We start from the raw sequence: 26,027 nt of genomic DNA on the forward strand, positions 1-26,027 counted from the left end.
GGAGCGCCGAGTCCGGCGCGCACCCTGCCTCGCGCCCTCGGGTGGGGACACGCCCCGCGGGGCCCCGGGGAGCGGGTGGGCGCCGCGGACGAGCCGCCCGGGGGGGCTCACGGTCTCCTTCCTTGTGTGTGCCGCGTTTCCCGCGCGTCCGCCGGCGGGCCGCAGGGGACAGCTTCGTGGTGTCCGCGTACGCGAGCGGCTGCAAAGGCGCGGAGGAAACGGAGCGGCGTGCGGGAGGCTGCGCGGAGCACCGCGCGCGGGACAAGCAGGTAGGCGACCCGGCGGCGGGAGGGGTCGCGCGACGGCTGGGCTCGCGGAGCAGGGTTGCACCCCCTTCGCCACGGCCCGGCCCGGATGACTGGCCGGACAGCCTATCCCTCCCCGGCATCTAGTCTTCCCGTGGGGGCTGAGTGGGGGGACCGACCCCGAGTTAGGGGTGGGTTGGGGGCTCCACCCCTTGTGTAGGAGGAGCTGGGTGAGGAAGGGGCTGGAGGGCAGAGCCGGGGGCCCAGTCACTGGCACTGATATCAGTGTCCTAGGCTTGAGGAGTTGGGGGACCGCGCCAGCAGCTTGCATAGTGAAGTTGGCAAGACTTAAGGGTCAACCTTGCCTCCCATCTTTTAGAGGCCTGGGGGCGGAGAGTGTGTTGCAGACAGACGAACTGTGGGAAAACTGGCCACCCAAACCACCAGAGCTACTCAGGAATCCCTGATAGATTAGTGCCTTGTGTAGGAGCAGAGAACCTCTCAGGGCCAGGGCCCTGCGGGGCTTGGATAAAACAGATGTGCTTAGATCTGCCGGGAGGAGGGGAGTGGGCTGTAGGCTGTCACTGATGTTAGGGAGAGCTGGATCAGAGTAGACTGCCCTCCAGCCCTGTGCAGACAGCAAGCTGACTGGGGTCAGGGTCCTCTGTGTCCTCTCTGGAAGGGCTTCCTACTGGTCGATGAATGAAAACTTCTGGCTGTATTTTGAACACTTTGTATGGCTGTGACCTGAGACCCAGGCTCAAATTCATATGTGCTGGACTTTGGATTTGTGGTTCCTGAGAACATCTACACTTGCTGTAGAGGTGGGGTGCATGCTGAGTCCTTGTGGGTCCAGCATGGAGACTCAGGCAGTTATGTGCTGCCCCTCTCCGGAACAGGAAACCGGGCAAGGTGTCCAGACAGCTGCTCAGGCCCGTCTCACTGCCACTTACATTTGCTAAGGAATTGGTTGTTGGTGACTGGGTGATGACTCTGGACAGCTCGGTTCTCAGATGCCTCGTTGGTCAGAAATGTAAAATTGGAGCTGGACTTTGGGAACCTGGGGCTGGCCCTGCCCCTTGGCTGTCAATCTTGAGGGCTCCCTAGCAGGAAATGTGGGCTAGATCTTTGGAGCCCCCAGGTGGGATCCCCAATCAAGAGCAGTGGTGTTCGTAACAGGGCACAATTCGGCCAACACGTGGGAAGTTATGTGTCACTGGGGTGTGGAGCCAGTGTTCTCTCTAGAGAATGAAAGCCCCTGTGTGGCTGTGGGATTACTAGAGTCAGATTGTGATCTTAGGACTCCACACTTTAGGTCATCTTTTTAACAAGTGATATGGACTCTGGCTTACATTTTTTAAAAATTTTATTATTTTTGTTTAATGTGTATGAATGTATTGCCTGCATGTATGTGAGTGCACCTGTGTTGTGCAATGAAATGCCACAGACCTCAAGAGGGCTTCGGATTCCCCTGGAACTGGAGTTAAGGACAGTGCATAGCCGCCATGTGGGTGCTGGGAGTCGAACCCAGGTCCTCTGCAAGAACAGTCAGTGCTCTTAACCACTGAGCCATCTCTCCAGCCCTACATTTTGGGGCCGGGGGGGCTTTTTTCTTGTTTCATGAGTGAGAAAACCTTTCTAAGATGGAAAGAGCAGAATCTCAGAAAGATTGACAGCTTTAGTCACCAAGAGCAACAGCACTGCTTTTCCAGGGATTTCCTTTCCGGGCTGTGGCCCCCGGCAGGGCACTCACTACCTTGAGTTAAGACCCTAGCTCGTGCACTGTCCTTCAGGTCCAGGTGTTCTTGAAACTGAATCCCTGTCCTTGTGACCTGCAGCTTTTGTCCAGGTCCAGGAGGGGCCACTGTCTTCCTACTGTTTCTTCTGCCTGACAAGCTCAGTGGGGACAGTCAGTGTTGGGTTTCTGTCAGTGCTCCTCAAATCCCTCTGTTTCAATGAATAGGTCTGGAGTTCTGCCCAACTTACGTGTCCTCCCTGACCCTGAGGAAGGTTATTCCTGATCACACTGTTTTGGACTCTGCTACCAAGCTGCACAGGTCCTTGCATCTGTGTGCATCTGAAAGTTTCCTGAATGTCGGCATTTGCCCAGGCAGGACTCTACCACCTACCCTGAGAGACAGTCCTGGCTGATCCCGGAAGCTCTGCTGTGTAGCAGGTGTGGCAGGGCCAGTGTGGCTCCCTGCTTATGGGTTTGTTAGCAATAGCTAAATGATGATCTAGAAAGCAGCATGTGACATCAGAGCAACAGTGGTCACAGGCATTAAGATAGCAGTGATGGGGTCGGGGCAGTTGGCCGTAGCTCTTCTCAGAGTGATTGAGGCTCCACAACGCTCCTAGCAGGATGGTCTCCTCAAGTGCGTCACTTGCTCTGCTAGACTGTCTTTAATTTCTCCAGCTCTCCCTGAGGCTGGCAGGAAATTGCTCAGAAGACAAGAGTCTCTGTTTTTTTGTTGTGAATTAAACACAGATTTTCATTAAGCCAGAGGAAGGAACATTCTGCTCACTGCAGCAGTGGGGTTTTAACTTGAACTCTGAAATCTGCCTATGTAGAAGTTGAGGCTGCTGTGAACAGATCTGTGGCTGTGGGCATTCTCTAGCCATCCACATCTGTAGGAGGAAAGGAGGAGGCTACCTGGTCTGCTCAGGGCCGTGTGTGGCTGTCTTGGGCAAACCCCAGCTTCACAAACTACCTCTTAGCTCCACCCATATTGATGTGGTCATCCTCTGTGTGCCAACCTGCCATACTATTCAAGAGGTCGCCTTGGAGGACATGGGAGTGACCGGTGTGAAAAATTTCAAGGGCTGAGCTCTAGACCAGAGCTGAATTCACTGTGCAGGCCTTAGTGTGGCCCGGTCCACAGGCCTCCCTGAACTGGAAAGCTCTCCCATCTAGTCTTCAATGCCTTCTGACTAGTCAGAGTTCTCAGAGGCTGGTGGTGGGGCCTCAGCCCCTCAACTCTGCAACCTCACCTACGGAGTGCACATGCCTCTGCTAGGAGAAAGGAGATATTAACCTTTGAGATACTCATGCTTCCACTACAGTCTGTACACCTCCCTATCCCTGGACAACACAAAAACATGGCACAAGGGCCACAAGACATGTCTGCAGGAGAAACACAGAGCTCCAGGGAGGTGATGGGGACATCATAGCTTCTCAGCTACTGGACTTCGAGTGCCCCACATAAGGAGCAGTTCTTCCCTGGGACTGTCCACAAAACGGCTAAAAGGGAGATCCTGGAAGTGCCAGGGCATGGACAAAGAGGGGCGGCTTGTGTGTGCCACCTGGGCACGAGGCAGCCATCACACATCATTACTGCTTCTGGCTCTCTTAGGTGCCCTCTGTGTGCCTGGCTTTTGGGATGCAGTCTAACTCTGGGAGGCCAGGACAGAAGGACACAGAAGCCCAGGGGTTCACTTAGGTGCAGGTATACCAAGGATAAGTCTGGGGGCCTGTGACCTCAAGGAGCACTGAAGGTCCCCAAGGTCAGGTGACATCACATCCCTGCCCCTCCTGTGCACCTGAAATTGCAGATTTTCTCCAGTGAACCCTACCCATCCTGCACTGAGCTGAGTAGTTCTCACCCCAATGAGCTGAGTAGTTCTCACTGAATATAGGAAGGAAAGGAGGCCTAGGCCTCCAGGCTGTCCTGGTGGTGTTGGAGTCATCTCAGAGGGGCTGAGGCCACATGGACTGGCCGAGCACTATGCATTCAGTGTCTGCCCCTGCTTGTTACTTGGGGGGTACTCAGCCTCTGGGAGACAGTGTATACCTGGGCTCTGCTTTGCTCAGTGACCAGAGCCCTGGTATTTCATGGCAGGAGCTCTGGGACATTGACCATTAGAGGCCACAGTTAGGGTTGTGGCCCTGGTGGACAGGGGACTGAATCCCTAATGTCTACAATAGGACACAGGGCTGATTAGCACAGGCTTTCCCTGTGCAGAGCATTGCTCATCAAAGAGACAGCCCCCAGAATACAAGTTCCTCAAGAGATACCCAGGACGTCCATCAAGTGCTCCCTACTGGGGACAGAGGGAGCAGGCATGTGCAGGCATATTGCCCTCTTCTGCATCAGAAAGTGCCATGCAGAGTGCTTAGGCAGAGACTCTGGGAACAGGGCTCAGGCTGACATCTAGATTTGAGATATTTCATAGGCAGCCAGGACTGAGGCCAGTACCCAAGTAGCACAAATAGATTTCCAAAACAGCTTCAGGTCAACCTGCCCCTGTGCTCAAGGAGATGTACTTTGAGCTTTCTGGAAGTATTAATGAAAGCAAAGACATGGCTTCACCCTACCCTCATCAATAGGAGGTAAGCCACCATGGGAAGGGTGTCACCTCTCAGGAACTCGCGCCACTTCCTCCACTTTTACTGGTGGCTGAATAATTTTTCTCAGTAATATTTTGTGGTTTTCTGTATGAAAATCTTGGCCTTTATGTGCGTGGGGGAGGGTGTGATGGTTGTGGAGGGTACGGGTGCACATGTATGCACACACATGAGGCCAAACATCAACCTCAGAAATTGTTCCTCAGGAGCCATCTGCCTTGTTTTTCTGAGACAGGGTCTCTTCATGGCCTGCATCACTGATTAGACTGTGCTAGGTGGCCAGCAAACCCCAGGGATCTACCTGCCTCCACTTCCCCAGTACTGGAATTGTAAGTGCATACTACCATGTTGGGAATTGAACTCAGGTCCTCATGACTGCTCAGCAGTCACTTTACCAACTAAGCTATGTACCCATCCCATTTTGCCTTTAAAAAATGTGTGTGCGCGCGCGCTCATGCGCATGTATGAGTGTGTACACCACAGCACATCTGTGGATGTCAGAGGACATGTGCTGTTGGTTCTCCCCTTCCACCTTTACATGGTTCTAGTGACTGAGCTTAGATCATCAGGTTGGCACTTCTATTTCCTGAGCCATTTTGTTGGGCCCATTTTGCCTTTTGCCTTTTTTTTTTTTTTAAAGCTCATTGTGGCCGGGAGTGGTGGTGCCCGCCTTTAATCCCAGGACTCGAGAGGCAGAGGCAGGCGGTTCTCTGTGAGTTCAAGGCCAGCCTGATCTACATAGTGAGTTCCAGGACATCTGGGGCTACAGGGAGACCCTGTCTCAAAAAGACCAAAAAAAAAGCTCATTGCTAGTTTGCAGTCTTGAGAAGTCAACCGTTATTCCTGATGACTGTGTGACTAGACTGTGACCATATGATGCTGGCAGACACTCCAAACCTGTAATGTTCCTATGTGTTGGTGAAGAGCTACTGCTGGCATCGTTGAACCAAAAGTCAGCTTGTGGTCACCCTGCTGACCAGCAGCCCTGAGTGACATGGAGCCCTGGTGAGGCGTGAGGGGTCTGAGGCGAGCCTAGAGCAAGGGCAGCAGGAGGCCAGCCAGTGAGTACTCTGGGTGGGGACCATGGTCCCGCTGTGCACAGGGCATAGCCTGGCCTCTCGAGCACTCGGTCCCGTACCATGCTCAACCACGTGCACGGGAATAGCCTGACCTTCCAGTTGAACATGGAGGTAACAAGTCTTGGATTTATTTAGTCTGGTTCTCCTTTACCCCCCCCCCCCCGTTTCCTAGTGGCTACTGCTTGTCTAGAGCTGGCTGTAGCAGACAGACAGCATGTCCAGGCAGCTAGGCCTAGCCCCTTCCCAGTACTGGGGACAGTCCTTCTCGGCCCCTTTTTGCTTGCTCTGTAGGCTGGGGACAGGGGTTGGTGGTTTCTGCTTCTCAGGAAGTGAGAAGTAGAGGTCAGGGCCATGTCTCCAGTCTCCAGCCTCAGTTGTGAAGTCAAGGGGTACCCACTGGTCATCCCCCAAGAGGTTGTTGAAATCTTAGATTTAGCATTGGGAGCCCTATGGTGGGGGTTAACTAAAATGTGACTCTTTTTTTTCCCATGGTTTGCAGGAGGCAGCAGTATAGTGGGTCTGTAGCTAAACTGGCTCTGGTTATAATTGCTATGGCTCAGCCACGTGGCCAGTCTCATGGCCTGTTCCACGAGTCTCTGGAGCTCAGCTTGTCCCCTGTAGCCTCGGGGCCACATGCTTCTCATAGTCCTATTAGGAGAGATGAGAGGACAAGTACAAGGGTCTAGAATAGGATGCAGGCACTCTGCAGAGGCTGTCCCCCGTCCCCCACCGCAGCCAAGCCTTGAGCATCAGTAGTGACACACAGTAGAGCCACCCACATGTAGAAAGCATAGTGGTCAGGCTCTGTCCTGATACCTTCTCAGGTTTTTGCAAACGATGGAGGACTCTGACCTTGAAGGGCATATGAAGCTGAGCGCCCAGCAGCATATTCAGCTGTGCATAGTAAACCTTATGATGAAAGAGTGTCTCCCTGGGCAGGCAGCTCCTGTAGCCTGCCTGGTAAGATCAGACCCACCAGGACTGATGAGATGGGAAGGGTTCACATGGAGAAAAAGGCCCTGGGTGTGCCATCTCTGAGTTAGAAGAGGCCATTCACAGGATTCTACTGATCTGACCAAGGCAGATGGTTTCCCTCCTAAATTTTGATTTGCACAATAGCCCTGATGTCACTTGCTGAGCCAGTGTCCCGTGGGCTTAGGAAAACTAAGCCCTGTGGACATGGCCCTGTTTTTCCTGCAGGTGAGGGGAATTCCCAGAATGTCACCTCTGTCAGAAAGTCCCTGGGTTATGAGGACAGGCTTGTGTTGCCCCAAGAGGCTTTGGGGAAGCTGGGCCAAGGCAGCTCATGAAGGCTGCTGTTACTTTCTGGCTGACCCACAGATCCCTACAGAGCTGTCTCTGGAGTACAGGAAAAGCCCATCTGTCTAACCCCCGCTCTGAAGTCCTTTTCCAGAACATCCCAATGGGTATGTGCTACAGTCAAGGGGGTGAGGTTAGCATTAGATAGTGACTGTTCATGGAACTGTTGAGGGTGCTCTTGTGGGCTGTTCTTAACATGGACAGCACCGAAGGGTCCATACCCCACACCATTCAGCTCATCTCCACATGGAAGCTCAGCCCCGAGACCAGAGCAGGGCCTGAGACCACAGTCACCAGAGCAGGGCTAGAGACCATAACGCAGAGGAAAGCAGCTCAATGTGCTTGTGCCTAGAAGGTTCTTGTGGATGTGTTACTGCTGTGTCTAGTTTCCCTTTGTAACCTCCTGGTGGACTTCTTGCAGGTGGGAAGGCCTTGAACCCTCTCCCCTACCCTCAAGCAGTTCTAGGGAATCAGTCCTGTGCCTTCTGAGTTTTGTGGTTAACTGTCCCCACTGGCAGAGTGGTTTCTAGAGGGGAACAAAGAGGCAGCATGTGGGGTGAGTCCTCGGGGTCTGTCCTGGATCAGGTGAGAAACTGAAATCCCCCGGTGAAAGAGGAATTGGTACTACTCCCTCCGGCTGCACAGACTTGTCAGGCCCCACTGGGCCTCTGTTCATGTCCAAGTCGTCAGCAGACGTGCTAAGAAGCAAAGCTGGGTGGGACCAGGGTAGCCACAGCCTCAGGAAGAACATGGGGCTTTGGAGTGGTTGCAAGGTCCTTGGGGTATGTGGCTCACGTTAGGCTACTCACAGGGGAGGTGGCACTTAGAAGAGTGGCCGTGTATTCCAGGCATGTTTCGAGTTGTCACTGTCATCCATGCAGAGCCTCCCCCTCTGCCCCCCACAAACCTTTTGCTTGGTTCTTACTTTCTGTGGCTGTGCTTGGGCTGTCACAACTCAAGTGTCTCAGCGTGGGTCTGAGCAAGTGAGTTCCTTTTAGGCGACCCAGTGAGGATGGAGGGGCCTCCTCAGGCTCTGTTCTCTTTCATGAATCCAGTTTCACGCCAGGTAGCACTCACTGAAGCCTGGCTTGGAGCGTGGGTTGGCAGATTCTTAAGGAGGACAACATTATCCCAGGCCTGTGAGAGATGAGAGCAATCCTTCCATGTGCCAGCTGCAGGTGTAGCTCTGGCCTGTTGGATGCTCAGGGCCATCGTGGGTAGACGCACAGAATCTGCTTGGACAGGACTGGCTTGCTGGAGCTGCTGCTTACAGATAAGCCTGCCCATGATCAAAAGCTCTCGCTGGCCCCCTACCCGTCTCACAGCAAGCTGTGCCCGCCGCTGGGTTGGTGTGTGCTGTAATCGGCTTTCGCGTTGATGGGAGATTTGGCAGCACCCCGCTGGCAGCCCTTCATGCCAACGCTGAACAAATTGGGTCTGTTCGATCCTGTTTGCCACGCACAGCTGGAATGTACTGACGGCAACACAGCCCAGCAGCCGGAGGGAAGGGTTTATTTTACTTTGTTCTGCAGAATCTTCTAAGGAAGCTGTAGCTAGTTTTGAGCCTTGAAATCAGAGAAGCTAAAAAGCATGTAATATTTTAATTCAGAAATTCAAATGGAGATTATTTTAACACAGTGTCAGGCATCCTTGCGGATCAGCATCTAGAACTCTGTGGAGGGCCCTGTGCTGGGCCTGTAGTCCTTCCCTGCTCTCTGTCCCTAGGACTGTAGGTACTGCTGGCCCTTGTCCTAGGGGCCGGCAGTACCCAGAGTCCTGAGTTGACAACCACCAGGACCCAGCCTCGTATCTGCTGAAGGGAAATGAGTTCTTTGTCTCTGTGAAGTGAAAGCCTGACCTCATCCTGTCCCTGAGGAAGAACCTGCCCAGGAACCACATGGAACAGCCACGCTAGGTACCTCTTTCCTTCTGCCCCAGGAACCTGGCACACAGGCCTCCCTTCAGGAACCACCAGCGTTCTCTCAGAGGGATTCAGAATGCAGCTGGACTGGCTGGACCCCTCTACTCTCTTCTGCCCACCTCGCTCTGTGGGGTCTCCCAGGTTTCATCTGGCCCCCTGTCTTGTTCCTGCTCTCAGACTTCTGGGCTTGGTGGGGAAGTCCTGGCTGCTTACTCACAGCATTTGGCCTCATAACTTGCTAAGTCCCTGCCCACATAGTCCTTCCCTGACCCAGCTGACTGGCCTCCCCAGCAAGGGGAGGGGCTCCATGCCATCCTGGGGCTCCATGCCGTCCTGGCCCTCATCCTCCTTGGAGGTGCCCACTGAGCCCCCTATATATCTCACCAGGGCCAGGCTGTCAAGCCTACAGGTCTCATGGAGGAGTGGGTTACCCCTGGATTTGGCTTGTCTTTATCATTCCCTGTGCAAGTGCCCCTGGAACTCCCCAACTTAGGTAGCCTCCGTCCAGTCCCTGCTGCTGTTATGCCCCAAGGTTGACTGCCTGCCCAGTGCTTCAGCTGTGCCTGGGCTGACGGAAGAGCCAGCGAAGGGTCCCTGAATGGTGCAGGAGAGGATGACAGGGTGGGACTGCCCTGGTTTGGGCATCAGTGGGGAGGTGGCCTTGACAAAGGTGGCTGTCCAGATATCTCCACAAGAGTCCTGCCAGTATAAAGAACCCGAGGCAGGAGTAGGTGACACACATTCCAGGAGGTGGGAAAATGCACGCAGAAGGGTACAGAGGACCCCTTGGAGCGGCAATGACCAAGAACATGGGTCCCAGCCTCTCTGTGGCTCTGGGAGGTTGCCTGCTATGTCTGTGACAGGTGTTGCAGCTGTGAGAGTACAGGGTAGCCCTTGAGTGGAGGGTACCTCCCTACCCTGCTGGCCTTATGGGGTTTCTGGGTCCCACTTCTTCACTATGACAAATAAGTCCGTGGAAGTTTGGGGAGGCCAGCCGGACCTTTCTTTCCTCCCAATTGTTTAAATGATTTGAGCTTTCTTGAAAGCGAAGCTGGTGTTGGCCCTGGAGAAACAGCCTGTTGGCACTTCAGGAGGGCCCCGAGGTCCGGCCGTGTTTTGAGCAGTGACCAGCTCTCGTGGGGTCAGATGTGGCCAGGCATAGTTGGGATGAGGAACCAACAACATCCAATGACTTCAGGGGGCAGAGTGTCAGGCTGGTTCCCTGTGGGGTGCCTGCTGAGGTGGTAGTCCTGAGGTCACCACCCCTGCTGGGCAGGGCCACTGGCTTTGCTCTACATGCCCACGTCCTGTTAGAGAGGACATCTGCCCATCTGTGTGGAAGGCAAGCTGCCAAGAAGGTTCTTTGGACTTGATCTGAGGGCTCCTTCTGTTTGTGATGGTGTAGAATAGACAGAGGTTAGATGTGGAGCAGGAAGAGCACTGCTTCTGTGGAGGAACACCTCAGGAAGCAGTGAGGGGCACAGTGGGTACCATCTCCCTGTCTGTGGTGCAGGGGCCCTGAGCCTTGGTAGGCAAAGTAACAGGGTCAGAGCTCCCAGCTCCCTCCTGGGCCAGAATATTCTTGGCCAACCATCCATCCCCTTGGGTCTTGTCCACTTTACCCCTGCTGTGTGTCCAGGCTTTTTGCTCTTCTTTGTCTGGAGGACCCTGGGCGTCCTTACCCCAACTTATCCAGCAGCTGCTAGACTCAGCTGTCTGGAGGTCCTGCTGATGCCATTTCTGAAACAAGATCATTTGTTTAAGATGACGCACATACAGCTTTATCACAGGGACCTCACTAAATTCCCTTAGGGTGGGTTTAGAGGCTCTAGGTTTGGCCTCTGCCCCTTTAAGGCCCACCATAGCTGCTGCCAGATAGGGTAACTGCAAGGCCCCCTTTGATCTCAACAGCCCAGCCAGGCAGCAGAGCCAGCAAGGGTATATTTCTGCAGAACTCTTAGGAGAGCACTTTGCAAACAGGAACACCATTTATTGACTTTTCTGAGTTGTGGGCTCTCCAGGATCCTGGTGCCATTTCTTGCCTGCTTATCTCTGGTAAGAACACCACGTCACACAGTGCCATCTAAAGTAAAACAAAACCAGTAACTCAGGGCTCAGCTGTGTTCTCGTCCAGCTTTGGAATTAATCTGCCATTGAATGGGAAACACACGACTTTAATAGAAATGACAAGAAACAAAGGTATCCTGTGGATTTCCTCAGGGAGAGTTGAGATGGAGGGAACTGCTTTGGGGTCTGTGAAGCCTACTCTCATCAGAGCAGAGGATCTGGATTTGGAGTCTGGGGGATCTGAGTCTGGGTTCCATTTTTTCATTTTGCGGCCATTGTGGTAAGTGGTCACCAGCAGGGAAGGCTTCCCAGCCTTGATCTCCTTTTTCTGTGAAATTATGAATTTCTAGTTGTGAAGACAAGTGTGGTGGCAGGTGTGACTGGGACTAGGAAATCGGGCTATGGACTCGTTGCAAAATGACTGTGGAATATTGAGAGCCAAACCTAAAACAACTGCAAGATGTCCAGAAAACCAGGGAAGTAGTCAGCGTAGTTTATGGTTGCTTAATTCCCTGGGCAAGCTGTGTGTGTGCGTATGTGTGTGTATGTGTATCTGTCTGTGTCTGTGTGTATGCACATACACATGTATGTATGTATGTGCATATGTGTACAGTGTGCGTAGATACATGTAGGTATACACATATGTACAGGCTGCACACACAGGCATGTGCACATGTATAAATGTATGTGTGGGAAAAGCTCTTTGTTTCAAGGTGGGTCCCTGTTTCTGTAGACATCTTGGTTGGAGATGGGAGGAATGTGGAATATCCTTTCTGTGCTTATGTATGGGACCAGTAGTCCTCTGTTTCCCACTTATGTCAGTTAACATGGATGACATGAGTCACCTGAGTTCCTCTCTCTTGAGTGGTAGAGAGTCCTGGCCTCCTCACTTTAAAGGGAGGCTGCTGACCATTCACGCTTGTTGACCTTCCTGGCACTGTCTCACATTGCAGGGGTTTCTCCAGTAACCCGTATGGCTCATCTATAGCTCATCCCTGTAATGCATTCATTTGGTGACTGGTTGACCTTCTTGCAGTTGTCTAGTACTACACGGGCTGGCCATGAGCTGGGCCTCCTTGGTGCGTGTGGAGAGTGGATGCTTAAGTCCCCAGAGCATGTGTGGTGTATGTTGCTGCACTGAGTGTGGGCCTGTGGGTCTTAGAAGACAGCAGGAAGCTGGGCTGGAGCTTGTGCACACAAAGCCTTTTGCATCCCTTTCCTTGTGGTGGCTTCGGATTCATTATCCTTAAACGTCTTGCTTCAGAATCAGGATCTCATGGCCCTCAGCCCCTGAAGGGGACCCGCTGGGCACTGCAGGAACTTCTGGGCCCCCGCTGCACATGTGTCAGAATTATTAAGCCCATAAAATTACATTGTCACATCTGAAACTGTTTAGCTGCTGAAACTGAGACGTGACTTCAAAGCTGGCCGAGTGTTTCCAGACAGACACGCCGGCGGTGCACCTGGAAGTGGAATTCCAGCCCCTGGCAGCAGGCAGAGCGGCCTCTTCACCTTCCCCTAAGAAAACACTGCTGCTTAGGGCCTGGGGCCAGATGCCACACCTTCCCGAGGCCCGTGTGAGGAACAAGCCCCTGCCTTTGAGGGCTTTCTAATCCATTGTCACCCCATGTGTTGCTTCCCTGCTCTGAGGGCTTCCACAGCCCGCTTTCCCCATGCCCCCTCCCTGGCCTCCTGTTTCCTGCCAGCCCTAACTCCACCTGATGCATGCCCCAGCAGAAGGCACTATGGTCTTTCCCCTCCTTTCCTCTCTTTGACCATACCACTCCCAGCACTGTGACCGCCCTCTCGTCAAGTCCTTCAGGACATCCCAGCTCTTGGTCATTCCTCAGGATCCCATTGGGCCTCTTTCTTCCCCAAGTATAGTCCGTCCTATGATGACGCCCCACACTTGAGCTGCCTGAGGGATGCCCATGTTACTCCCACAGCCAGCATACCAACACCCCCCAACAAGAACCCAAGTAATCTCTTGGTTCCCTTGGCTCGCTTGCTAAGGGACAGTGTGCCACTGTCCCTGACTTCGCCTGCTCCTGCTTCTGCATGACTTACCTGAGGGTACTGACCTTTTTCCTGTACGCCTCCACTTCCTGCCTGACCCCACAAAATGCCATGAATCTGAAACAGTTCCTGCAACTCTCTGCCCACCAACAGGCTATTCTCAGCCCAGGACCCAGACGCCAATACTAGTTGCTCATAGTGGTCAGGACTGTGTCCACACTGAGCTGCCCCAAAGTGGTATGACTCATCCTGGTGGTCCCTGTCATGTTTCTGGAAAATTCTTTGGTGAGGGGCAGAATGACTGTCAGGGACTAGGGGATGAATGTAGGTGATTTTCCTGATGGTCAGGAACCAGTGATGGGGCAGACAGACACATGTACAGACCTATCCTCGCACCCACCCCCTCCAGTAGTCTGTGGTACCCAGCAGCCACTGCCCTGTTGGGCACAGTTCTGGGCAGTGGCCCCAGAACACTTACTCTTGTCCCTACTTCCTCCTGTTTCATCTCTTGGACACTCCTTGAAGGCTTGACCCCCACTCCTCTCTGTTCCCATCTCTGCCTGCTTTTATCTTTGTGTCTCTTTCTCTGACTATAGTCTCTCTCTGTGTCTCTCTCTGTATTCCCTGCCCCTATCTCTGGGACTCTGATAAGACCTGTTCATTTATCTAGTTCATATTGGAGGCTGCACTACCTCGATCTTACACTTGATGGGTGGAGCCCTTTCCTGGAGGCTGTGAAGCCAGGGCAGCTGGACTTGGTTGTGGGTAATGTGCATTTTGTCCCAGAGAAGCAGATTCTGTGAGAGCTGGGGCAGACTGTTCCTTCCATTTGGGTCTGACCTGTTGCCCTGCCAGAGCCTGAATTCTTATAGTATGAGTCCTTGGAACTGGCCACAGGAAGGGAGATGTGTCCCACCTCTTGGACTAGCAGTTTGTTTTCTGGACAGGAGTAAACATTTGCCTCCTGGATAAAAAGTAATTCTCAGAAGCTTGGTGTGCTGTCACTTGCCTATAATCCCAGCACTTGAGAATTGGAGGCAGGAGGATGAGCAGTTAGATGTCATCCTGGCCTCCGTGAGCCCTGTCTCAAAAAAAAAAAAAAAAAAAAAAAAAAAAAAAAAAAAAAAAATACCGAAAGAGTCCTCAGAAAGGAGCCCAAGGAGGGCTTTGACTTCTTTAACAAGTAACCGTGTCCACTCCTTCCAGCAAGAAACTGCACGTGTCCACCCACTGTCCTGGCTTTCACACGACTGGGCCAGGAACCCAGACCTCTTGGAGGTACTCAGCAAAGTTACCCCTTCTTATCTTGTCTTCTTTCCAGAAAGAGGAATCTTGATGGTTGAACCCTTGGGTCATGCTCAAAGAAACTTCACCCCTTAGTACCAGGTTGTCCTCGGCCTGGTTGGGAACATCCACCTCTTGTCTAGGGCCTCCAAATGCAGCGAGGCCCAGGGGGCTAGCCAGGTGGGGACTGACAGCTGCCTTCTTGTCTGGCCCTTGCATGAGGACCAGGTGGAGACTGTGCCCTCATGTTTCTGAGTCTGGGGATACCTCAGGCAGTGGACAGCTAGCATGGGGCTATCTTGAAGCACATCTATCCTGTGTTGGTTCTGCATCTCACTCCCAGAGCTACCCAGGATGACAGGTACCTGGAGGATGCTGGGGCCCCTGCAGGGTGAATGGCCCCAAATAACCTCAGGTTCTGGTGGGTGATGTGATTCTCCCTCAGCGGTGGGTGGTCCTGCCGTGTGCTGATAGTTGGGCAAACTGCCCTATGGCTTTGTAAATCAGCAGTCCAGATTGGATGGGAAACTTTTCCACTTACTGCTGCCACCCAGCGGCACGTATGGGGAATGTCTCATGGGCTATGACATGGGCTAGCCTGGGGCCTCTCACAGGGATAGTCCAGCACAAGGACCAGTTGCTGGGACGATGTAGAATTGTTTTGTCCTTGTGGCTAGAGGAACAGCTGACCATGGGCCTGAGTTCAGGAGGGAATCAGGTGGAATTGTGGGTGGCGGCCTCTGGAGAGGCTGTGTGTTACGTAGCCTCGGGTGGCCTGGACTGTGGGGATCCCACAGTGAAAGCTCCTTGTGGTCAATGTGAACAAATGGGTGTTTGTGGAGTGTGGACTATTCATATATGCAGCAGGAGGGAGAGAAGCCCCTCAGGCCAGCACGAGTCAGTCCTGGACACACTGTGGATATTTGCCAGCTTGTTTATGAGTCATATTTCCACTGGAACATGGACCCCACAGGCAGGATGCTGGTCCCCTGTGACCAAGAGAGCACCCAACAGAGACTGGGGAAGAAAGAGGTGATGCTAAGAGGGCAGCAGGCAGGGCCTGGGGATGGTTGAGCACTGTAAGGAGGTGCCCATGGATCAGGCACTAAGAAGATGCTCAGAAACCAAGCTGTGTCATTTTCAGGTGACTGGGGTATCTATTGACTTAGGCCATCCAAGGGCCTAAGATGGACAGAGATGGACATGTGTCCAGCAACTGAGGGCATAAAGAGGAAGATTAGAAGTTTGGCCAGAGAGGAGTGGCTGCAGAGGCCAGAGAAAAGAGGGTCTGGTAGAGGGTTTCATGTGGGATCTGGGCTCTGAGAGGAGCTGGATTGAATGGGACCCCTCAGGAGGTACAGCTGGGGCTCAGGCCACCAGACTCTGTCACAGCAGGGTAAGTGATGCCCGCCTAGGAGCCTAAGTCACGGGGACTGCAAGTCTGGCCAGTGGCCCTGCACAGGTTTTATATGATGCAATTAAAGCTCTTGGCTTTTCTGTTTAACTCAAGCAGTGCAGATTAAAGGGCATTTCTATGTAAACAGGACAGATTTGACTTAAATCACCACGCAGAGGCCAGAATTACTTACCCCACAAATGCTTATTTCCTCCTTTGATCCAGGGCCTCTCCAGTCACTGCTGGCCTAGGACTTAGAAACCTGCATGTTCTGAGGTTGGGTGTGTGCCCATAGGGTCTGCTGCAGTGGCCTTGCCCAAAGATGGGGACCCAGCTGGTGTGTCCTTTGTCAGTTATAGCAGGTCCTGACCCGTTATTGTATAGCCTTGGAAATGTCCCAGGAGATCAACTCAGGGTTTGTACAAATTTACACTGAGCTCCGTCCCCAGCCCCGTGTCTGTTGTCAGTGTCCCTGCTTCCCCTGCCTACTTGTGCATCTAGTCTGTTCTGTAACCAGTGCGAGGTTCCAAAAGCCAGTGCCCAGATTATTTTTACAAAAAACAAGAAGTGGAAGGCGTCCTTGCAGACCAGTTGTTCCAGCCTTGAATACAGGGTACAGTAGAGTGGTGGCCATGATAGCCAAGTTGGAGAGTGGCAACTCTGGGCTCCAGCCTGTCAGCTGCATGTCCGTCTCCACCAGAGGCTGCTGTAGCCGCCATTTTCTCAGTGAGGTAAGACTTACCTCTTCATGAAGGATCTGAACTCTGACCATGGGCCTAGTGGGGAAGGGCTGAGCCCTGGGGGTGCCATCGGGGAGAACCTTGAGAATCTAGAGTTCTTCTCCATGCTGCCTTCCTGCTGTTGTCTGCACCACTTCTCAGGCATGGCTGGACTCCCGAGGGTAGGTGCAGGTGCCTTGGGAAATGCCCACCTGGATGTTTGGACCACCTGCCCTTGTTCCTGTCACTTGACATTGACTGAGCCTGCAACCCCTGCCTGGAGTCAGCCACCCCTGGCTTCCCTGTGTAACTGTTTCTGTTGGCAGCAACTTGCAGCCCCTGGACTTAGGCCTGTGAGCTACAGCACCAGGTCCCTACAGGATGAGGCCCATGGAAGCCACATCCGTGGCTTCCAGCCCCACACCCCATGGGAGCTGGAACCTCACATGTTGTTTTGATTTTACAGGAAAAAAAAATAGCCCCAAATCAGGTTTTTAGAAATTATGAGGTCTCACCTCATATCCACCTGGGATGCGATGGCCCCCTGCCCCTCCAGGCTCAGAAGGATATGACACCAAGCAGATATAGGGCTGGGCAAACCTCCTGAAGTAGGGCGAAATGAGATCCTTTGAATGTTGCATCTGTGGGCTGTTCAGTCATTTAATCAGTGAAGGAAAGGGGGCATTTTGGGGGGACAGAGTCTCACTGGTAGCTCTGACTGGACTGAACTTGCTATATAGACTAGGCTGGCCTCAGAATCACAGAGATCCACCTGCCTCTGCCTCCCAGGTGTTGGGATTACAGATGAGTGCCACCACGCCTGGCTGGAAAGAAGACTTTTTAATACTTAAGATTTTTTTCTCATTAACATGATCGCCAGCATAATCTCCCAAATGGCATCCTAAAAACAAGCTGTGCGTGTGGCCTGTTCCCAATGTAGGGGCATCCAGAGAGAGGAAGACTCTAAGGGTACCCCTGAACTCTAGATATGAGCGGGGTCTCCCTCACTTCCTGTCTCTGGTCACGCAGTCTTGCATTTTGGTCTCCTGCAGCAAAGACTACTGAAATGCTGGAGTATGTTTTCTGCACTGGCCCAGCCATCCTCTGGCACACAGCCAAGTAGACCTAGAGAGGAGTTCGTCCCTGTCCCCCTAGCCACCTGTTGTACTCTGGGGTCATCCTAAGGAGCCTGAGCCTGTCCTGGCTCCTTCTCCTTGCCGGGACCAACAGTGGGCTTGTCCTCATCGAGCCCAGCACAGCCAGGACTCAGAATCCTGCTGCAATCCGGTCTCTGTCCCATGTGCCTGAGTGTTTCTGGTGTTCCTCCTTAACACTTCTGCAGAACAGTATTTGGGGCTTGAGGCTTTTTGTGGTTATTGTCTTCCATTGCTGCTAGAGAAGAATGCTTTTCCTACCTTATCCCAAAGTGTTGGGCTTTAAAATACGTTCCATTGTTCTATGCTTTGAGTTTGAGCAAGGCTTGTGTCCTTTGTGTCCTGCAGATGGGCATGAACCCCGTAAGGTAGTGCTAAGTGGCCTGGCAGGAGGGTGGTAGGCCTGTGAGGCACCCCCATGTTCTTCCCAGGAAATGGAGGAAAGTATTTCCTACTCCTGTGGTCACTGGTCAGGGTGGGAATGTGCCAAGCTGCACTGGGGTATTCAGTTGCTCTGGATGAGACATAAAACTGAAGGACCTTATCTTCCTCCTGCATCTAGCTGCAAACCAAAGGTATCCTCTGGCCTTGCCCCCAACCCAAGGACACTGCCAGCTGGCTGGTTGGAGGGGTTCTTAACTCTGCTTTGCATCTCCTTGAGGACTCTTAAGGCTTTGAAGCCACCTGGAGTCAAACAGAAATGTTAGGAAACCATTGGGACTTGCTCCTGGGGGCCCTGAGTGCTGGGCTGGGGGCTCCGTGTCCCCCTCCAGGCGGGATCCTTTGATTGCAGATGGCTTGCCTGGCACATTTTATGTTTCCCTTCCTGTATCCTTTGCTTCTGTGGACTATTTACAAGAACCATGTGAGCTTTTGTTGTGCAGAGTTTCTTGGCTGAAACATCACTTGGGTGTTTTTGAAGTCTTTCCCATTTTTCTATAACTGCTCTTGAGATCAGCTGTAGTTGAGGGTGTCATTTGGCCACCATCTCTGCACCTCAGCCCATCCCTAGAGGAGGCAGTGGCCTCTCTGTAGTTCCAGTGGACACTACCTTGAGTTCATTCTGTAGGTACCGGGGTAATAGCTTTGGTGGGAAGCACCGCCAGGCTAGGCCAGGAGTTGGGGGCCAGGTGGCGTTCTTGGATTCTTCTTGTACTCTGAGGTCAACAGTATGGGGCTCAGCTTCAGGGAGGTCCCAAGTCACACTTTGAACAGTGTGCCTTGCTTGCAGGCAATGAGGCCTGGTCCCAGAAATGTCTTCGGCACATAAGGGTATCTGTACATTCGACAGTAGGAAGCTGGAAGGGGCTGGTGTTTCTGGTCCTACAGATGAAGAAGTCCCATAATGTCTGGGGCTGGTGTCCACTCAGGCTGCGGCCTCAGAGAGCTCATGTCTGTTTCCCCCTCTGCCCTGCTGAGCCTCACAGTCGCATGTTGCCCTGTTCTGCTGCAGGAACTGCTCAATGGAGACTCCAAGGAGGGGCCTTTCCGGGAGGACCAGGGTCCTCTAGAAGGTGAGTCCGGCTCCAGCAGGTACTCCTAGACTTTCCCTGACCATAGGGTTCACACCACAGAGCCACTGACACACAATAGTGTGCAGGAGCAGGACCAGTTAGTTCTCAGTCTCCAGAGCAGTTAGTTCCCTAGCACATAGCGGCCCCCATCACCTTGATTTCTTACCCAACAGGCAGCTTGGAGCGGCAGTGGGGAGAGGCGAAAGGTTGAACTACAATGTCCCCAACATATTTATTGTGTTTAGAGCTCCAGGACTGAGCACGGAGGCCAGGCTCCATGGACTAGTGCCCTCAGATTGAGCTAGCGGCAGGGCTGCACTGTGTGCCAGTGTGGAGTGATGGGGCAGTCCTAAGCACACCATGTGTGACTTGAGCCACATTCAAGTCACTGTCATGCACATGCATCTTTGATGGAGTCAGTCCCACCTGGGGTTGTGATCCTCACAGGACCAGTAGGTACAAGGATTGACCTATAGGTCCATCTTCAGACAGTGGCTGAAGCTGAGGGGCTACCAGCACTGCCTCCTGGGAGTAAGGCCCTGAGCATCGTCCCAGCTCACCTAGACAGACACCTGCCCAACAGCCCTGGGCTCCCGTCTTGAGAACACAGTTTGAGACCCAGAGAAAATAGTGAGCCTTGAGAAACAGAGTTTCTCACCCATCCACAAGAAGGGAGGGAGACAAGGACATTTGGCTGACCGCCCCTAAGTGCCTATCAGTGGTTCCTGGATTGAAGGATGTTGAATGACCTTATGGATAAAGAGGGAAGCCTGGTGATTCAGGGACTCACTCCCCTGGAGGTTCCTGACACAAGAGCCACCCTTTTTGTGGTCTTGAAGGGTCTTCTCCAACCCTCTGTAGATTGTCAGCACACCCAAGGTGGGTGCACCCAGCTGTGGCTGAGCAAGGTGAGGCCTCCCTCTGCTCACCTTGTCCCAGCTTCACATGAGCAGGTCATTAGTTCAGGCCTGTATAGAACAGAAGAGCAGAGATAGTCCTCCCATGTTCCCTCTGTCCCCAAACTCCCTACCTTTGCCAGGCTCCTGACTCACCTCCTCTTGTCCCCACAGTGGTGCTCCCCCCTGGGAAGTCTGAGAGCCATGAGGGACAGGGTCAGTTCTTCGGCATGGATGATGGGGGGGCAGCAAGCCGTGAGGGCCCACCAAGACTTGGCAAGAAGCACTTGAACATTGATGTAGGTCCTCTCCCTGCACACCAACATGGGTGGGTCCCTGGGTCCCAGGATGAATGGTGTGACCCTAAATGAGGGTCATGGGCATTCTAGCAGGTGGTTTCCTCAGCCTGTCTGAGGCCTTAAAGCAGGAATAGAATAAATATGCTGTTCTGGTGGGTGCATGATGTTACTGCGAACTTGGCCATGCCTGGCAGGTCAGTGCTCAGTGCTGCTGTACAGGTAACAGCAGTGGGTTCTCCCATCCTACAGGAAGGGGGGCAGTGGGAGCACTCGGTTCCAATTCCCTTTACTTCGTGTGATCCTGATCATTTGCATGAGTGGAACAGATGCCACAGGAGGGAAATCAAGTCAGAGGCATGGAATCAGCTCATACTAGGAGGGGCGGAGCTGGGCAAGGACAGGGCCTGAGAGTTGCAGGTCAACTGCCCTGGAGCTTGCCTTTCTGGCTGGGAAGTGGGAAGACATGTAGCTGGGGGTATGCCCAGTTCAAGTCCCAGCTGACTCATGTCTGTCCCTGTGTGCTGCCTACAGGCTCTCCAGTGTGACGTCTCAGTAGAAGGTGACAACCGTCAGGAATGGACGTTCACACTGTATGACTTTGACAACAGTGGAAAGGTCACCAGGGAGGTAATGTACCCACAGAAGTTGTAGGAACGGGGCTCAGGTCAGGGGTGTGGCCTCTGAGATCTGGAACCAGGCTGGTCTAGTAGATGGAGGGACAGATGATGCCCAACTGGAAGAAAGGGAAGGGGCCAGGACTGTCCTGAGGTAGGAGGTAAGGCAGAGTGGCTGCCACCTTCAGAGGTTAGTGGCAGTGTCCCCTTGCTCCAGCAGCCCACACATACCTCCCAAGAGAACCCAGCATGGTCTTTTTCTATAGCTGGGACGTCCCTAGGACAACCCTGGGCCCCTGCTCCTTCAAGCTGTGTCTGTGAGGGTCAAAGAAGCATCTTCATCGGCCATGGGACGTTAACATGCTGAAATGTGTCTCTGGGTGAAAAGTGGACCTACTTGTTTATCTAATATTCTTACATGTAAAAGGTCAGAGATGTGACTCCCTGGTTATACCTTCAGGCCACACAGGACATCCTCGGACTTAACCTGGGGATAAGTCAGTCTCTGATAGGGACTCAGTGGAGCTGAGATGCCTGTTGTGGCCAGGGGGTGGGTATGTACTTGGCAAGGAGGGCGGGCAGTGTTCCTTGAGGTCTGCCATCTTGGTCCTAGGACATGTCCAGCCTGATGCACACCATCTACGAGGTTGTCGATGCTTCCGTCAATCACTCCTCCAGCAGCAGCAAGACCCTCCGAGTGAAACTGACTGTCAGCCCTGAGCCCTCCAGCAAGAGGAAGGAGTGTCCTCCCACTGGCCAAGGTGAGGGGTCTGCACCAGGAGCCCCCCTGCTCAGATGGTGTCATCTCCATGAACATCATTCCAAAGACTGGTCTGCAGGGGCAGCCCATCCCCCACAAGCATCTACCTCATGCTCCATGCCCACTGCCCTTCCCCATAGCCCTTATCTCCCCACCACTGGTCCCAGGTTCATTACTGTTAACATCATAGAAATCCCCAGGGCAAACCCCTCTCGTTTCTACAGTGTCCCAGCAGGGCCTTGTACCTGGCGGGGCACAAAGCTGCTTAGTGAGTGAATGGATGAGCAAGGAAAGACTGTGTGAACTGTGGGTGTCGTGCAGACCCGCGATCCCTGCACCAGGGAGGCAGGATGGCCAAAAGATCAAGGCCGGCACAGGTTACATAGCATGCTCAGAAAAACAAAAGAATGGATGGATAAACACATAAGGCAGAAAGAACGAGCGGGAATAACGAGCGGAGGAATGCTTGCGAGAAACATGACTAAGCAGGAAGGTAGGGGATGAGGGAACGAGTGAGTTGTGAAGGAGTAAATGAGTGAGGTGTGCACGAACGGATAGACAGATGAGGCATGAGACAGTGCAACATCTTCCTTTCAGATCGGGAGCCAAATAGAGGCAGGACAGAGAGTGAGCTCATCGAGGACCCCCGAGGAGCCGATAGGAGGCTGTCTGCCTACAGCAGGTAAGGAGTAGGGCCAAGTGGCTGCTGCCTAAAGACCTCCTGGCTTCCTGTCAGAAAGGTGCTAAGATAGGCCTTGTGTGCTATGAGGGATGAGGACACCCTGGCTGGGCTGAGCACCGTGTCTGAGAGATGGGCCAGGCTCTGCCAGGCAGTTGCCAGGTTGGCCTGACCTGGACACCCAGCTCTGGTGTGCTGTTGTGTTCCATTCACCAATGTTGGCAGTAAGGGGAGCAGGAGCCATTGTAGCCCCAGTTAGGTGACCAGGGAACATCCCAATATTCAGGGCCAGTCAGGCCCCATGAGGCCCATAGTGGGTGACAGGATCCTGGGTCCTGAAAGGCTGCTGTGAATAACTGTGGACCTTATTTCTCTAGACAACACAGAACTTCCTCTTGCCTGTTTGGGATAGTGGGTGCTGATTAAAGATTCCACTTGGGCCCCTTAGATTCCCATCCACCTTTGCAGGTGCCCCTGTTTTCAAAGGATTGAAATTCTAGCCTCAGGTAGTCAGGCCTCTTCTCTCTGCTCTACCCAGGAGGCCACATGCTGACCCCCAGCCTTGTTCTATGCGAGTGCCCTATTGTGTGGATGAGAACACTGAGCGCAGAAATCATTATCTAGACCTCGCTGGCATCGAAAACTACACATCTAAGTTTGGTCCCGGTAGGTACTGAAGGACCCTTGGCCCATAACTCCTCTGGGTGTGGACACCCCCATGAAGGTGCAAGCAGGCAGAGGAGTCTCGAGTTTTCTATAGCGTTGGGTCCCAGTAAGGTGCCCCTGCCTCACGTGGACACTCTGGGTACCCCCTCTGCCCAGATGTGGACAGACACCTTCCCCTCCTGTCCCTGGCAGGGGCCTGGAAAGCAAGGTAGGTGAGTACCCAGATGTGTGTGCTAGATGTGCCCTGGCTTAGGGGAGATGCAGGACTGCTAGGCTTAGGTTCAGAAGCCCCTTGCACAGTTGGGGGAACCTGCATGTTAGCACAGACTTGCTAGTTTGTGCAGGAGAGGTGGACAGTCAGCATTGTGGACACTGGCAAGCCTGCCCCACTGCACATTCCCTCCTGATCTTGCAGGACCCCTTATGTCCCTCAGAGATTCCTGAACTGCAGCCTGGCTAGCACCGTAACAACTGGAAGCCAAGTCCCCACCCACCCACCTCATTCCTACTAGCCATCCCTGAGGGCAAGGGGTTGTCAGCTCAGGCAGCTCATACGTTATGACTTTATCTCTGAGAAAGTTCTTCAGTCTGCCCCAGACATCCTGGCTAGAGGTCTCTGGCTAAGGGTGACCCTCACCTGGGAAGAGCTGGCCCCATGTGCTTTGTGCAGTCCCTGTCTCTAAGGTCACTGCAGGGGGCTGACCGAAAGGGCTTAAGCATTTCACAAAGCTTCAGGCAGGTTGGTCCAAGAATCTATGAGGGAGAGAGGGGGAGACGGGGAGAGGGGGAGGAGAGGATATGAACTCTGGCCCTTCACTGGAGTGTTCCCCAATGTAACACAGCTTTCTGTCCTCCATTTAGGCCCCCTACCATAATCCAGACTAGACCTAAGATAGAAACAAAGGTGAGCCTGGCCAGGCATGAGGTTGCCAAGGTGACCGGATCCCTTTTTGAGAGGTGACATCCAGGGTCCCTGATGAAGTACTTAATCTCAGCTAGAGTCCAGGCTGTGCCTGGAACTGGGCTGTTACTTCTTCCGACCCACTGCTTGAGGCATGTGGCCATCTGAGCTCTGACACAGTCAGTGGCCACCTCTGATGGGAACCTCTGCAGGTACGACTTGTGCTCCAAGCCTCCCTGTGAGTTACCACTGTGTCCTGTCTTCAGGGTCACCACCTGAACAAGCCAGGCAAGAACACCACGGCAGGGCCACACACCTTCCGAGCAGGTCCCGCTCCCAGGAGTCGGATGCCCACGCCATGCACCACCGCAGGTCCCAAGTGCTAGCTGACCACATTATACCAGCCGCTGAGCCTGCTGCCCGGGCCCTGACTGCACAGCCCCGGCTCAAGGGGCAGGAGAAGCAGTTCCTCAGGTCCCCCAAGGGTTCAGGGAAGCCACTTGGGATGCCAGGCAGCAGCAAGCCTGGCAAAGTTCTCAGCCACTGTCTGCAGGCTGCCCCACTGCCCCAGGCCACTCAGGATGGTCACCACCTCCCACAGCCCCCACCGCAACCCCCACCGCAGCCCTATGGCCACAAGCGGTACCGGCAGAAGGGCAGGGAGGGTCACTCACCACTGAAGGGGCACAGCCAGCCTGCCATGGTAGAGCATGAGGTGGTGAGGGACCTGCCACCTGTGCTGGGGCCTGAAGGCTACACAGTGCCTGTGATCCAGCGACATGAACACCACCACCATCATGAGCACCACCACCACCACCACCATCACCACTTCCACCCATCCTAGTACCCAGACAAGTGTCCTGCACCCTGCCCGCATGCCCTTGAGCACAGAGCAGGTGGTGGCATGTGCCCAGTGGTGAGTACAGCATCCCCTGGTCCGACACCCAGCTGCAGATGTCAAGTGGGCACCAGGGAGATGGTGCCAGGCTGGACATTCATAGACAAAGCCTTCCTCTTCTGTGTCCTTCCTCAATACCACACGGACACCAGCACACTTGATGCCACTGATGGTTTGCAGGAACAAGTGCTCCTGTGTGATCCATGAAGCCCAGACCCGAGGGCAGAAAAGCACCTGCCCTCATTGCTGCTTGCACAGTGTGGCCTGAGATGTTTCAGGGACCGTGCCCAGACATGCTTGGCATCGTGGTGCTTCCATCTTTGGGTGCCTCGAGTTGTTCCTGGCATAAGCCCACGAGTGGATAGAAAAGATGAAAACGTTGATGACATTTATTCATTGTAAAGTCGGGCTGGACTCAGAGAGTGGCTTTTCCTGTGTACCGTGTCCTCAGTTCCCCACGTGACACCAAGCACAGCAGAACCAAGGATGGAATATTAGCAAGAAATGTGGCGGGTATGTGAGCAGGCAGAGGTGCGAGGTGATGCTCAGGTGGGCAGCACAAGACAGCCAGTGGTCTCCAGAGCTCCCAGCATCCTAGGTGGACACGGAGAGGGCCCCGGGCAGGTTGGGGCGGGTCACACTGGGGGGTCCCTACACAAGGCTTTGCTTGTCTAAGCAAGCAGGGTGGACCTGAATGTGAATGGTCCAGTCCTGATTCTTATGGTGTAGCCATGGGATACTTTCCAAGTGTCCCTTCTACAAGGTCTGCAAGGGTGTGGGAACCTTACAAGCCATGGTTCCAGCAAGGAACCTTGCTGGGCTCCAGCAAGGCAGGATGCTACAAGGGGAACTTAATTGCCTCTTGTGAGTTTGAGCTGGTGGCATTATGTCTTCTTAGCGTAATAAAAAATGGTGCATTTTGTAGTCTATCATACCCTGTATTAAAACACACTTCAGAGAGCCACGGTTAGTCTACCTACACCTTATGGCTGCAAGTGAAGATGGTGGGCAGCTGTTACAGAGAGAGAGTGCTGTATGATGTCATCTTGGCTTATGTTGATTGATACACGTGGGTACACACAGCTTCATAGGGGCAAGGGATCTGGGATAGGTGTAAGAAAAAAAATCAGCATTCTAAACCTAGAATTTGGCTCATGTTAACTGGGACACAAGGCACCTTATAGGCTACATGGGCCATGGCTTACACAGGGTGTCAAGCAGCAATACAATCTCGTGTTTATTCTCTTTAAACAT

The 26,027-nt window shown here is 53.4% G+C and overlaps 1 protein-coding gene across 1 annotated transcript in view; it reads left to right on the forward strand.

Moving 5' to 3' along the window:
• The window catches only part of Nkd2 (NKD inhibitor of WNT signaling pathway 2), a 26,082-nt gene extending 380 nt beyond the window's left edge, over positions 1 to 25,702 (forward strand). The window contains exons 2-9 of the mRNA XM_017803026.2: positions 166 to 269; positions 19,000 to 19,060; positions 20,131 to 20,255; positions 20,787 to 20,882; positions 21,483 to 21,630; positions 22,227 to 22,311; positions 22,847 to 22,974; positions 24,142 to 25,702. Coding sequence (XP_017658515.1) covers positions 166 to 269; positions 19,000 to 19,060; positions 20,131 to 20,255; positions 20,787 to 20,882; positions 21,483 to 21,630; positions 22,227 to 22,311; positions 22,847 to 22,974; positions 24,142 to 24,719 — 1,325 coding nt within the window. The 3' untranslated portion in view covers positions 24,720 to 25,702. The remainder of the gene's footprint in view (positions 1 to 165; positions 270 to 18,999; positions 19,061 to 20,130; positions 20,256 to 20,786; positions 20,883 to 21,482; positions 21,631 to 22,226; positions 22,312 to 22,846; positions 22,975 to 24,141) is intronic.
• The last annotated feature ends 325 nt before the right edge of the window (positions 25,703 to 26,027 follow it).

The sequence above is a fragment of the Nannospalax galili genome, unplaced genomic scaffold, assembly GCF_000622305.1.
Source record: "Nannospalax galili isolate Female #2095 unplaced genomic scaffold, S.galili_v1.0 scaffold1146, whole genome shotgun sequence".
Lineage (NCBI taxonomy): Eukaryota > Metazoa > Chordata > Mammalia > Rodentia > Spalacidae > Nannospalax > Nannospalax galili.